Here is a 15,570-nt window from a genome sequence, read left to right as displayed (position 1 = left end):
CCTCCGCCAAGGCAGATCAGTGCCCCCCCCCGATCACCACCAAAATTTAATCATTTGTTCCTTGTGCCAGTATCAATGTTTCCTGAAATTTTCATCCAAATCTGTCCATAACTTTTTGAAAGATCCGGATCAGTCTTTGCCATTTGATAGAACACCCCATTGTAAATCCCTGAGTCAAATTGCATGAGATTTGCACAATTCCCCCATATTGTGATTTCCACCATAAATATTAGTCCCATATTTATTTGACCTATATTTTAAGATTCCTTGACCATGAAAACATACCATTAGCAACTGGATTCATAATTATATCCTTATTAGTTCAGTAGTTATTCACGAAAATCACATTTCTCGTAATGGCGGTTTTCTTCTGGATCTAGCTCCTTAAGTGTTAACGCTACATGAAATCCGGTGGCATACTCCCGATGCGGAACTGACTGAGCTACACGATGGCGCTTGTCAGAAATTTCTACCTTTAATATTAAAGGCACAGTAGGCCAAAAAGTAAGGGCACCCCCATTTTTTATATAAATTGAGATAAAATCCGCCTTCTGAATCAGATCCGGATCAGCCTTTGAAATGTGATAGAGGACCCCATTATCAAGTCCTGAGTGAAATTTCATGAGTTTTGGTCAATAATTAAGCGAGATATTGGGAAACGAAAATTTTGGCCCCATTTACCACAATGTTAACAAAAATTTCAAAGTGATCCAGAATCCAGGATTTCTTCCAGATCACCCCCAAAAGTTAATCATTTCTTCCTTATCCTATTTCCAGCAAACCCTGAAAATTTCATCAAAATCTGTCCATAACTTTTTGAGTTATGTTGCACACTAACGGACAGACAAACAGACAGATAGACAAACAAACCCTGGCAAAAACATAACCTCCTTGGCGGAGGTAATTAACCCTTAGTGGTCTGAGCCTATTTTGTCTGTTTTTCAGTACTTTTGATTTTACCTTTATATACTATATAAACAAATGTTTACTATACCCGTGTTTGGGATCTTTTTTTTCAGCACAACTTCATCTATATCACAGGTGTCAAACATGCGGCCCGGGGGCCAAATCCGGCCCACCAAAGGGTCCGGTCTGGCCCCTTGGGATGAATTTGTGAAATGCAAAAATTACACTAAAATATTAACAATCCTTTTAGTTCAGGTTCCACATTCAGACCAATTCAATCTCAAGTGGGCAGGACCAGTATAATACTATCATAATAACCTATAAATAATGACAACTCCAAATTTTTCTCTTTGTAAATGTAAATATTTTCATGTATTTACATTAAAACAAAGTATAATTTCGCAAAAAATGCAAATAACCAGAACAAATATGAACAACCTGAAGTTTCTTAAAAGAAATAAGTGTAATTTTGACAATATTCTGCCTATTGTTAAATGTTTTGTGTATTTGTAGGTTATAATGTACATGTGTAAATGATAAACTGAGGCGGAATATTGTTAAAATTACACTTATTTTTTTTCCGTTTTTTCATGTTATTCACATCTTTTGAAAGGATAGTTTGTAGATGTAAACCTTTTCATAATGTAAATGTACTTTTTCACTCTAAAACACAGAGAAACGTTTGGAGTTGACATTATTAATATATTAATATATTATTGATCCATAATGCACATGTATAAATGATACGTTGAGGTAGAATATTGTTAAAATTGCACTTATTTTTCTGGAGAAATTTCAGTTTTTTTCAGGTTATTCAGTTTTTTTTTATTTGGATAGTTTAAAAAAGTAAGTATTTTCATAATTTAATGTTTTTTTTGTTGTTGTTGTTTTTTTTTTGTTTTTTGCACTAAAAAAATTTGGAGTTGTCATTATTTATATATTATTATGTTATTATTTTACGGATTCGGCCCACTTCAGATCAAATTTAGCTGAATGTGGCCCCTGAACTAAAATGAGTTTGACACCCCTGATCTATATCAACGGCTGATTATTTTTTTTCACTTTAACCTACTATAAAAACATAAAAGGCCAGAAAACACACACACAAAAAAAAAAAAAATCCGATTTAAAAAATGTCTATAATTTCTTGCATAAATAACACAAAGATGCTTAACGAACCTTTTCAAAGACTTTAAAAGTGAATACTGGTTCATACTTTATCACGGCAACAATGGATAAATTATTTTCTAGATATAGTTATGATGGAGAGGTCAGTGGCCTGGATGCATGCAGCCAGTCGAAAAACGCTTAGTACTTGGGATGGTATTGATTTTATAGTTAAAGAAAGAGTGCAACATAACTGTCTATGACTTTCCTGATCACTATTCTGTTTATATCTGTAAATTATATTCTCTTTCATCTGTATACATGTATTTGTCTTTATTAGTTGGTTTTTGTATTCTGAGATCCAGATTGGGTTGGTATGGGGGTCACTACTGGTTCTGTGGGGTGGGGGGGGGGGTTATACTTTGTGTGTCACAGAATCTTGTATTATAAAATGTGAATTTCTTTTTCTTTTGTATTGTACTTCTGAGACGCACAATGAAAACAAATAAAAAATTGATCAAAAAAAGAAAAAAAAGCCATCCCTTTTAAGTTTTATAATAAATGGCAGCCCTTCTTAACTTTTTTTGAATCACTTTCTTCTTTTTCTTGTGATTAATGGACCCCCCCCCCCCCTTTTTTTTTTTTTTTTTTTTTTGCGGGGGGGTGCGTGTGGGTATGTCTACCTTTTTTGTTTTTGTTTTGTTTGGTTTTTGTTTTTGAATTCAGAGGGATACATTTTAGCATATTTGTGACAAATGGATCAAGTTTGTATCCTTTAGCCATCCAGAATCTCTGTTATTCCTCTAAAGGTGTCCCTTTTTTTTTTTTTTTTTTGTAATCTCCCTGTGTTTTTTCTTTGCTTTGTGTTTTTTTTGCGTGAATATGTTTTAATGTTTGAAGAACCCAGAAGTATTGTAATGCTATGATTGTTTTGGTTTTTTTTTATATGTGAGAAATACTGAAACCGTAAGCACCCATTTATATATATATATATATATATATATATATATATATATATATATATTTTTTTTTTTTTTTTTTTTTTTTTTTTTTTTTACACTTTTGTATGTATTACGAAAAAAACTGCATGGCAGCTAAATGTCCAAATAGTGGAGAACTACACATTGCTTCTTAAATGTTTTGATAAACTGCTTTGCTGCTGATGTATACAATAAAAAAAAGTTAAAAAAAAAAAAAAAAGTGAATATTGGTTCCAAATATTAGGTACAGAATATCAAAATTGTAATAAATTAAAACTATACTCAGATATTTGGCATAAAAGCATAGCTTTACATAGGTGTTTTCTACAGAAAAGTGCGCTAATCAAACACAGTTATCATGATAATTAGAATTTAAACGGTAATACTAACCGTCTGCAATTTTACCGCAATTTATCATTATACCGGTAATCGTTACATCCCTGGTTCTGTAAATTCTTAGTGATCAACATTTGGATGCTTTTCAATATCTGAAAGAACAGTTAGTGCAGTCTATTTCCACTGGATCCCAGACTTAGATCTCATGGGGTTTGGGGAACTCAGAGCTGATCCTGTATCCCCCTCAAAGCCTGGGATTCATTTGTGCAAGTGATTCGAAGTATAATCCAGAACGTCACTCTAAATTAATTTCCTTCACTCTGACCTTTTATTATTTGGGTGATGTAAGTGAATGATTTTCTGGAGATATTACTGTCGGTTCCTACGGCTGGAAACTGTCACAAATGCAGAGTTTGAAGCATTTTTTGAGTGATTTCGAGCCAAACTGATGGTTCTAACATTTAATTTTACACCAAACTGAGCTTGATGTTCATATCTATCAGTCTTTTTTTTTTTTTTGACTAATTCCGCACATATGGCAGAATCTGGATTGTTACCATCAAAGTCAACTTAACAGGAAATGTGGAGCTGAACATAAAAATCAAAGAAGCTGTGCACAGCATTTCTATTCTTTCCCCACTGTTAACCCTTTATCCGGCAAGTGACTATTTTTGGTCATTTCCACACAGAGCGACGCAACATTTACAGTAAGGACAGTGAATCTAACATTCTAGCAGCAAAACTACTGGTTGAATTCATACCAAATTGGGTTTACACATTGTCAGTAATGAAGAATAGATATCATTAAATTTTAGGAAAAGCTGATCAAAGTAAAAATTTTTAATGGATTTTTACATTCTTTTTTTTTTTCCCATTAACTTATAAGGGGTGAAAATTCCAATGTCTGTAGCAGCAAAACTGTTGGTTGAATTCATAATAAATTTGGTTTGTAGATTGCCAGTGACCCAGAATAAATGTCATTATAATTTGGAAAAAAATAGGTCAAAGTTCAAATTTTTCAGACCCCCCCACCCCACCCCCACCCCATTTGAAATTTCAATGGGTGAAATTTCAAATGTCTGTAGCAGCAAAGCTATTGGTTGAATTCAGACCAAATTGGGTTTATAGATTGCCAGTGATGAAGAATAGATGTCATAAAATTTTGGTAAAAGTTGGTCAAAGTTAAAAATTTTTATGAATTTTTAAAATCTTTTTGTTTTTCCCATTAACTTATAAGGGGTGAAATTTCCAATGTCTGTCGCAGCAAAACTGTTGGTTGAATTCATAATAAATTTGGTTTGTAGATTGCCAGTGACACAGAATAAATGTCATTATAATTTGGAAAAAATAGGTCAAAGTTCAAATTTTTTATATCTTTTTTTTCTCCATTTACTTATAATGGGTGAAATTTCAAATGTCTGTGGCAGCAAAACTATTGGTTGAATTCACACCAAATTTGGTTTATAAATTGCCAGTGACCCAGAATAGATGTGATTACATCTTGGGAAAAGCAGGTCAAAGTTCAAAATTTTTTTACGAATTTTTTTACATCTTTTTTTTTTTCTCCCATTTACTTAATGGGTGAGATTTCACATGTCTGTAAAAACTTTAAACTTGGCACATATATAGAGGCAATTGATATGCCGACATCAGCACACGCATAGACATGATGACATAAGCTGGATCGATGTCAAAATAAACTACAATATGTGCGAGGGGCGGGGTTTGTTGTGCCTAGCACCACTTGTTGTTATTACAATACTATTCACTTAGAACCTTTACTTAACCCGTAAAGACCCAAACATCCACCACCGACCAAAACCATCTATCTTTACTTCTTGGTTTTATTTTTTTTATTTTTTTGCCACTTACGGTAAGGACCGTGAAGTACCGTATGGTGCCGCTAGCTAAAATTGCTAGAGCGAAATAAATTGCTTTCGTATCAATCCGATGTTGACAAAGACGTAAACGAAGGGAATTTTATCCATAATTTTCATAAGTTTCAGTTAGTTTTGTAAGCACACAACACAGTTTCAGTTAGTTACTGTTTTTTTTTCTTTTAATTATAGTTTTTATTTATTTCAGTTAACACAAATGTTTTTTTAAGTTCTAGTTTTTATCATTTCATTAACGATAAAATTGCTAGAGCGAAATAAATTGCTTTCGTATCAATCTGATGTTGACAAAGACGAAAACAAAGGGAATTTTATCCATAATTTTCATAATTTTTAGTTAGTTTTGTAAGCACACAACACAGTTTCAGTTAGTTACTGTTTTTTTCTTTTAATTATAGTTTTTATTTATTTCAGTTAACGCAAATATTTTTTTTTAATTCTAGTTTTCATCATTTCATTAACGATAAAATTGCTAGAGCGAAATAAATCGCTTTCGTATCAATCCGATGTTGACAAAGATGAAAACGAAGGGAATTTTATCCATAATTTTCATAATTTTTAGTTAGTTTTGTAAGCACACAACACAGTTTCAGTTAGTTATTGTTTTTTTTCTTTTAATTATAGTTTTTATTTATTTCAGTTAACGCAAATATTTTTTTAAAATTCTAGTTATCGTCATTTCATTAACGATAAAATTGCTAGAGCGAAATAAATCGCTTTCATATCAATCCGATGTTGACAAAGACGAAAACGAAGGGAATTTTATCCATAATTTTCATAAGTTTTAGTTAGTTTTGTAAGCACACAACACAGTTTCAGTTAGTTACTGTTTTTTTTCCTTTAATTATAGTTTTTATTTATTTCAGTTAACGCAAATGTTTTTTTAAGTTCTAGTTTTCATCACTTCATTAACGATAAAATTGCTAGAGCGAAATAAATCGCTTTCGTATCAATCCGATGTTGACAAAGACGTAAACGAAGGGAATTTTATCCATAATTTTCATAAGTTTTAGTTAGTTTTGTAAGCACACAACACAGTTTCAGTTACTGTTTTTTCTTTTAATTATAGTTTTTATTTATTTCAGTTAACGCAAATATTTTTTTTAAATTCTAGTTTTCATCATTTCATTAACGATAAAATTGCTAGAGCGAAATAAATCGCTTTCGTATCAATACGATGTTGACAAAGACGAAAACGAAGGGAATTTTATCCATAATTTTCATAAATTTTAGTTAGTTTTGTAAGCACACAACACAGTTTCAGTTACTGTTTTTTTCTTTTAATTATAGTTTTTATTTATTTCAGTTAACGCAAATGTTTTTTTTCAATTCTAGTTTTCGTCATTTCATTAACGATAAAATTGCTAGAGCGAAATAAATCGCTTTCGTATCAATCCAATGTTGACAAAGACGTAAACGAAGGGAATTTTATCCATAATTTTCATAAGTTTCAGTTAGTTTTGTAAGCACATAATACAGTTTCAGTTAGTTACTGTTTTTTTCTTTTAATTATAGTTTTTATTTATTTCAGTTAACGCAAATTTTTTTAAAAATTCTAGTTATCATCATTTCATTAACGATAAAATTGCTAGAGCGAAATAAATCGCTTTCGTATCAATCCAATGTTGACAGAGACGAAAACGAAGGGAATTTTATCCATAATTTTCATAAGTTTTAGTTAGTTTTGTAAGCACACAACACAGTTTCAGTTAGTTACTGTTTTTTTTCCTTTAATTATAGTTTTTATTTATTTCAGTTAACGCAAATGTTTTTTTAAGTTCTAGTTTTCATCACTTCATTAACGATAAAATTGCTAGAGCGAAATAAATCGCTTTCGTATCAATCCGATGTTGACAAAGACGTAAACGAAGGGAATTTTATCCATAATTTTCATAAGTTTTAGTTAGTTTTGTAAGCACACAACACAGTTTCAGTTACTGTTTTTTCTTTTAATTATAGTTTTTATTTATTTCAGTTAACGCAAATATTTTTTTTAAATTCTAGTTTTCATCATTTCATTAACGATAAAATTGCTAGAGCGAAATAAATCGCTTTCGTATCAATACGATGTTGACAAAGATGAAAACGAAGGGAATTTTATCCATAATTTTCATAAGTTTTAGTTAGTTTTGTAAGCACATAATACAGTTTCAGTTACTGTTTTTTTCTTTTAATTATAGTTTTTATTTATTTCAGTTAACGCAAATGTTTTTTTTCAATTCTAGTTTTCGTCATTTCATTAACGATAAAATTGCTAGAGCGAAATAAATCGCTTTCGTATCAATCCAATGTTGACAAAGACGTAAACGAAGGGAATTTTATCCATAATTTTCATAAGTTTCAGTTAGTTTTGTAAGCACATAATACAGTTTCAGTTAGTTACTGTTTTTTTCTTTTAATTATAGTTTTTATTTATTTCAGTTAACGCAAATTTTTTTAAAAATTCTAGTTATCATCATTTCATTAACGATAAAATTGCTAGAACGAAATAAATCGCTTTCGTATCAATCCAATGTTGACAGAGACGAAAACGAAGGGAATTTTATCCATAATTTTTAGTTCGTTTTGTAAGCACACAACACAGTTTCAGTTAGTTACTGTTTTTTTCTTTTAATTATAGTTTTTATTTATTTCAGTTAACGCAAATGTTTTTTTCAATTCTAGTTTTCAAGGTCAAGGTCAGGGTTACTTTATTTATACCCGTAGGTAGATTTGTTTTGCAGTCTAGGTGATTGCCTTGGCATTACAACAACACATACATTAAACATGCAAGACAGGCACTTGATCACGCTTACAGACAGGACAAAAAGTGCTCAATGTGCAATGTTTCGTCATTTCGTCAACGATAATAACTTTGCTCCAATCACACATTAAGGTTGATATTTTGAATTTCAGAGTATTTCTATGAGTCAACTATAAAGGGTTAAAAATGTGTGATTACAGTTGCATGAGTTCGTATCGAAGCTGAGTTCTGCCCACACCGATAGCTTGTAAAACATCCATATGAATCAATGTTCCGTTGTCTGTGGTTGGTAAAAGCCCCAGACACATCTACTTATGGGAGCAGAAAATGTACAGCCTGTGTACACTCCAGGAAACAGTAGGACATGTGATGGTGCATTTTTATGCCTCACCTTAATGAGATCTCCTAGCAGTTTGTTGGCTTCTGCGTACGCCTTCTTCACCTCCTTGAACTTATTCCCCAGTCCCATACTGTGAGCCTGCAAAGAGTCACGGCGAAACAAATAACACAATGACTGAGTGGAATAAAAATAAGCATTTAGTAAAAAAAAAAAAAAAAAAAAAATTCAAAGCTATAAAGCATCAACCTTTTATGTAGCGACACCTCCACCGTTTAAATTTATGGCTGTAAGTCTCATCCGGCAAAGGCCAGTAGGATATCTCAGTGTAAACTCTAATTTGCTGCATTTGTTTAACACGGGGTGATATAAGCAGGTCACAACTTGGCTCCGGGACGTGCACCCACATATTCTTCCAGCGGGGAAGCTCTGCGGATGTAATCGCTTTCATATCGCCTGTGACAGCTTTCAGAGAGTTACTTTGCACTCGTGCAGGAACAGGAGACTTAAGTTTGTACTTAATGTGCCGCGCAACATTAGCTAACACTGAGATTCCCTGTTCGACTTCTATTATTATTCAGAGTTTCTATAACAGTGCCTCTAATGAGCGCGCTTCACAGTTCCATATCTTGCATCTGCTATACTGTGGCTTTGAATAAACACAAGTGCATCACAAATAACACAAATAAACAATATTAATGCAAAGCGTTTCAGAGGAGTAACGACGGAAAATTGAATTTCCCCTTAAGATTAATATACTTCATACAGTAAACTGTCAATTTCACTTAAATGAATCCAACTCTGGGCTCTTTGAAGTGAAGTCCACAGTAGCGGTGCATACTAATTTAATGTTTCACTGAGTTAATTCTGTTTATAAATTCTGTCAGACACATAGACAAACTCTAATCCTCCATTCAGACAAGCTAAAAATATGTTAAAGAGCTTTGAGCTTTAAAAAAAAAAAAAAAATGCATTGGCTTCTACATCAATCACGGACACAAAACAATAAAAAAAAAAATGGCCTGAACAGCTCACTGCACCTGGAAATGAAGGTTGGTGTACTGTCCTCCAGGTATCTCATTCTCATAGACGTCAGCGTTGCCAGATTTCATGGTGGCGGTGCAGTCGAACGGCGCGTAGAGGCCTCTGGCTACTTCCCAGTACTCGCTGTAGTCAAACACCTTCTCCAGAGCAATGCCTGGAACAAAACAGAGCACAGCAACATGAGCTCAAATCACTGGATGTCATGTACATTATTCAGTCCTCCAAAACACTAAAGCCCGGTCCCTTGTTAGAAGTCTCAAAGGTTTCGGTCACAGATTAACGAGACTACGACTAGATTCGGGCTCGATCGTCAGGGTTTAATAAGTAAAATTCAATGTTTGTATCCCATTCGTGTGAGATTTAGACTCTGAGCTCCAAAGATGAAAAGTAAAAGAAAGTAGTTGGATCTGCGGGGGAACGCTAAAGCTCATGATTTAACCACAGAGGAAGAGCAAAGCAAACTCATAGACCCATGAGTGAATGACTGTGTGTTCAGCATCACTAGTCAGCAGCACTCCCATCACTTCTCTACAGACAGAACACACACCAACTGAATTCTACTCTTCTATTTCAGAGCAAATCAAACATTTCCCATCAGGTAGTTGGGTCAATATAGAATTGAGGGACTTTTGAAGTTATGGGATATATCTTGCATCCATCTTTTTTTTTTTTTTTTTTAACCCTTTCATGCATAGCGGTCACTACAGTGGACAGCTGTTCAAAGCTGTTCTCTTATATATTTATGGATTTTGTTGTTTTAGTGCCATATCAGCCAACACAGTGGATATGCTTATGCATCATCCCATACACTATAATTCACACCATTACTGTAAATTTGCTGATCTAGAAAAACCTGATCTGCAGAAACATGTTTGAGTGTAAAAAAAAAAAAAAAAAAAAAGCTAATTGTCATTAGACTGTGATTAACTATGTTGTTTTTTAAACAAAAAGTTTTTTTTTGTTTTTTTTGCAAATTATCTCCATGCAGGTATGTTAAAATGTGAAAAAACATCAGATTAGCAGCATTAAAAATGTTTTTTTATTTCATAGTTTTCATGCAGTATTTCAGTAAATACATGTTTCTTTGCTTCTTCAGCTGAGTGGACATTTTTGCAACTCCATGAAAAATAGGCTCATAAAAAATTTCCTTTTTTTTCATGCCTAAAGAGGAATAAAATTACTCAGGAAAAAATATCTTGATTAAGGTTCTCATAATTAATGCATGAAAGGGTTAATGACTTGATCTTTGAGTTTTTCTTTTATATATATTCAAAAAATTATAAAAAAAAAAAGGGCAAAATAATAGTTAAAAAAAAAGGTTTTTAGGCCATACATGCTATACATTTCCACACCTTATGCTAGTTATTAATGCCAGTATACTGAAGACGTGGACAATCTCCGACCAGATGAAACATAAATAATAATAATAATAATAATAATAATAAAAAAGATGATGCCAATAATACACATATACACGGTTACAACAGTCATTACTTTCGCGTAATATATTTTGATTTTTGAGGGGGCGCTACCGAGTCATTTTGCGACATTTTTTCTTGGCGACTTCAAATAAAAAAAAATTTCGCTGGGCTTGAATTATTGGTCTAATAAAATTGACTTTTTGTTAACGTTCAGGGGGTCAAATTTGCGTTCAAAGTGGCGAGAGAAAAAAAAAAAAAAAAAACGGAACCATGTGATTTTAATAGGCCCTCGCCGACATGTATGTCTGGGCTCGGGCCTAATAATAATAATAATAATAATAATAATAATAATAATAATAATAATAATAATAATACATTTTATTTATAGGCTTCTTTCAGGACACTCAGGGCCACCGTACAAAGTTGTTAAAAGTAAATAAAATAAATAAAACACAATTAAAATGACACATATACATATATAAAAACACATAGGTTCATAAAATTGCAGTAGATAAAAGTGAAATTATGGAATTAAGTAGGCCTCATAATAAATGGTGATAAATCAATTAAAAAGGTTAAAAAGAGTGAAAAATCAATTTGGGAACTGACACAAAAATAACACTGGGTCGTTATGGGTTAAAAACATAGAATGCTGCACTCCTGTCATGCTGCTGCACACACAGTATGGTGGAATTATTATGGAAGAGCATGTTGCATCAGGTCATATATTTACATAAATCACTGCAAAACGCATGCCTGCTACTACACATTGACAGTAATGGGTTTAAGCTCAGGCTGATGTATGTAAGCATGAACACGGTGTCAAACCTTCCAGTTTTGACGGGAGGAACAGGTTCAACGAAGCAGGCAGTAACGGATACCATCTCCAATATATACAGTACATACACACATATAGGACTATATGGGTTTTATAATGCCATGTTCATTCCCAGGCTAGTTGGCAGGTAAACCTAAAATGTCAGAGAAGACACCCCCCCCTTCTCATCTGGAGCTCCTTACAGCTTGTTCATGAAGTGAGAAACATATTCAGGACTTGAAAGGTTTAAAAACAGAAAAACAAAACAAAACAAGTGCATCAACAACAAGAATGACAAGAATTTTCTGGGTTCAGCCTGTGAATCCCTGTGATATTTTGCGAACTGTCACCTTTCTGTTGTTCGTATTTGTGAGATTGCGCTGCAACCATTATTAAGGTATACCAAAGATGATTACCTTGAAAGTAAAAACCTACTTTAATCCCATAACTGAAATGGCAGCACACTGAGCCGGGCTAATGATGACAAAAAATCAGGCATGTTAATGAGACAAACATAACGTCCACAGCGACCCAAGTGACAAGCTTGAATTTTTACGATTCAAAGAGCGTACGTCGTCCTTAAAGTGTTTGTGCGCTTCCGCTGTGATCTTGGCAGAGAAATGGAGCTGCTGTGAAATTAATGTGAAATTAATGTGCATGTTGTTGCTCGGAAAATTCAGCTGCCTGCCATGTAAGTCTGTAATTAGGCTCTATTTCCTTCTCTGTTTGAGGACAAAATTTTCGGAAGCTTTCAATTAGCTCTCCGTTGTCAAATTGCAGTTTTGATTTACAAGCGGCACATGCTGGAATTTGACTCGTGACTCGAATGTTGACTCGGGTCAAAGTTCAGCGTCGTCTAACTTCGGTGAATTGGCTCCGCTTGTTTTTTTTTTTTTTTGGTCGGAATACCAAACAAAACTGGACCTCCACAAATTGAAAAATAGTGAATTGACCAAAGTGGGCCAAAAGCATTCTGCTCTTCTCTCTGTCTAAAAACTGTTATCTTGGACTGTCTTCCATATGAATGTTGAACGCAATAAAATGTGATTCTTTGAAAGATCGCAAACTGTTGCTCTCAATCTGTCAGAAAGTGACACCAAACACATTCCTTTCTGGGCTAGAAATGTGCTAGAAATACATCCACAGTATTTCATATTGTCCAAATATGGCCGTTTATTATGACATTACAAACGTTCTACATCAAAACTGCTGTTCCATTCATGTTTGTGAAGGTGGTGGACTTTAAGGTCATACATAAATAAATAAAAAAAGACTATTTAAAGATGAGTTTGAGCTAAAATACATGCATAAATTACTACAATATACTGCCTGTTCTGTGTATGTTGTGTGTATTCTTGTGGGTTATGTATGCATTTTTATTTTTTGTGTGTGTAATTAACCTTATTTTTTCTTACTTTTCCTTTTTTATCTTTATATTATCACTATGTTCTCTGGTATCTCATGATACGTTCTTATGTCTTGCGCTCACTATTGGTATTCTTGCACTGAGAATCCATTCCAGTAATATTGTATCACCTGAAATACCTCTGTTCGATTTAATTTGTTAAATGAAAATGAAAATAAAAATTTGATCACAAAAAAAAAAGGAAAAAAAATGTCTGTTCTGTTCCCTGTAGTTCATGTTAGGGCTGCTAGATTATAGAAAAAAATAATAATCACGATTATTTTTGCAATAATTGAAATCACGATTATTAAAAACGATTATTTGTTAACCTTTTTCTTGCAAAACAATGTAAAATATACTCTATAAACATAAATAAAGCTTTTAAACACTAAAACAAAGTGTGTTCACTTTTGTACGAAACAAAAAAATCTTTGAATGCAAATAAGTATACTGTAAATTCAGGTATGTTTCCTTTTGTAAACAAATAGTGCACTGGAATTAAACTGCTATAGACTTGCCATAGAACTGTGGCAATAAAAAAAAAAAAAACTCACGTAAAGTGCAAATGATACATTCAAGTATGTTCAATGTAGTAGCAGCTCGTGTAAAATGATGTCTTGAAGGCAAAACCTAGCGTTTGTCCAGTGTATTCACTATTTGTCTGAAGCCCCAGTTGTCAGTGGTGTTAATGGAGCGCATACCTTTAACCAGGTAATGGGCAATGGAGTCTGTTATCTTTTCTCTGCGATGTTGATGAGTAGGGAGTTGCAGCGTAAAGAGATTCGGAGATTGAAGATTGCGTTGCGGACGAAGTTGTAGACGGAGTTGTTTTTTTGTGTGTTTTGGTTTTTCATCAGATTATCAAAAAGGTCGCAGTGGTTAAACTTTAGACAGTTAAAAAGGTTTGTTGTGTTAGCGGTCGGTGCGGACACAACTACGAAACACTTTTTGCACGTGATGTGTTTTTGCTCTTCGTCGTCTTCATCAAACCCAAAGTGATTCCATACAGTTGAATTTGACTTGCCTTTTTTGTTTACCAAGCGCTTCTGCTGTGATTCTCCTGCCGTTTTTCAAGACCGCTAGGTACAACTTTCCTGGTGGGGTGGACCCGCCGGCTAGGTGGCAGCTATAGCTTAAAGGGGGGGTGGGGCCGCGCAGCTCATGGTTGCTTGCGTGCGCGTGAAATAAAACTCAAAATTAATAATCGTTTTTTTCTCGATTACATAATTTTAATAATCGTTGAGTGTAATAATCGAAATCGTAATTGAATTTCGATTAATTGCACAGCCTTAGTTCATGTCAACATTTACTGCATGTATTCATTTCTGTCTGAATATGTTCACTTCCTGGTCGCTGGGCCGAATAGGTCTGTATGTGGTGGAAGCATGTGACCTGAGACTGTGCTCTCATTGGTGGACTGGAAGACTCACCTAGCCAATCAGAAATGAATAATGGCTAATTTTCCTTGGGTTATCCTTTTACCAGTGCTTAATTTGTAAAGTGGGAGGTGCCGGAACACAAAGGGGGGGTGGATTTGGTGACTGAAAACGGGGGTGGAGGTAACGGGGACCATCTAAAACACTTAAAGTAAAAAAGCTTAACCTATCTTAATGTCCAAAAACCGCGATCAATCATCACCACATTTCTTTAATCTGAAGGGAAAGTTTTATTAACAGAAAAATAAGGCTTAACGTGGACAGCATCCATAATATTGGGGTTTTCATTTTGATTTTTGCAGAGGTGAAAGTGGACATGATTAGAGAAGTCCATGCATTTGGGGATGACTGATTGCAGTTTTCGGATATTAAGCTACGTTAAGCTTTTTTTTTTGTCTATAATGTGTGCCTATGGAGAGGAAAATTTTTAATGCATATAACATCCATAAAAGTGAGGTTTTGATTTTAGGAGAGGCAAAAGTGGGCACGACTAGATGTGCACACGAAATTTTTTGATAACTGATCGCAGTTTTCAGACATTAAGCTATGTTAAACTTTTTTACAGTAAGTGTTTTAGACTGTCCCCCATTTCGTCTGTGTTTCCCTTAAAATTTCCCTTAAAATGCATCTGAACACAAGATTTTTGTGTAACTTCGATGGGGAATAAAGATGAACAAAACAGATAACAATAAACTTTCTTCTCATTTAGCCTATTTATTTTTTCATAGAGGTGTCGGATCCAATGAAATAGGTTCCGGATCCAACGCCGGAGGTGCTGGATCTGGCTGAAATTAAGTGCTGCCTTTCGCTTTGCATGAAATACAGGATGTTTCTCAATCGCAAGAAAGAACTGTTCAAGGATTAATTTAGTAAAGCTACTGAGTCCAACTTTAGGAGAAATTTCAATGACGTATCTGTGGATCTTTTTCGTCCTATACTCACAATCCTCTGCATAAGTCTTTTAAAAGTGCTACGCAATGAAAAAGAGTCGAACACAACTGCAAATTAATCCTCAAAGAAGACGAATGAAGAGCTGGTCGCTGCAAAATGCATTTAAGTATAATTGAGGGCAGGACCTTCTCTGCTCCCGTTTAGACTGTTCCATTCATGAGGGAACTGATCAGAGTGACGACCGAGGAAGGA

General features: G+C 33.9%; 1 protein-coding gene across 2 annotated transcripts in view; it reads right to left on the bottom strand.

Moving 5' to 3' along the window:
- Nucleotides 1-15,570, bottom strand: part of pcxb (pyruvate carboxylase b) — an 848,274-nt gene that overhangs the window by 111,818 nt on the left and 720,886 nt on the right. For both annotated transcript variants that reach the window (XM_030162429.1, XM_030162430.1), the window contains 2 exons: nucleotides 9,345-9,502; nucleotides 8,359-8,445 (listed from right to left, as the gene is read on the bottom strand). In XM_030162429.1, coding sequence (XP_030018289.1) covers nucleotides 8,359-8,445; nucleotides 9,345-9,502 — 245 coding nt within the window. The remainder of the gene's footprint in view (nucleotides 1-8,358; nucleotides 8,446-9,344; nucleotides 9,503-15,570) is intronic.

The sequence above is a fragment of the Sphaeramia orbicularis genome, chromosome 18 (assembly GCF_902148855.1).
Source record: "Sphaeramia orbicularis chromosome 18, fSphaOr1.1, whole genome shotgun sequence".
Classification (NCBI taxonomy): Eukaryota; Metazoa; Chordata; class Actinopteri; order Kurtiformes; family Apogonidae; genus Sphaeramia; species Sphaeramia orbicularis.
This window is presented reverse-complemented; position numbering and strand designations above follow the sequence as displayed.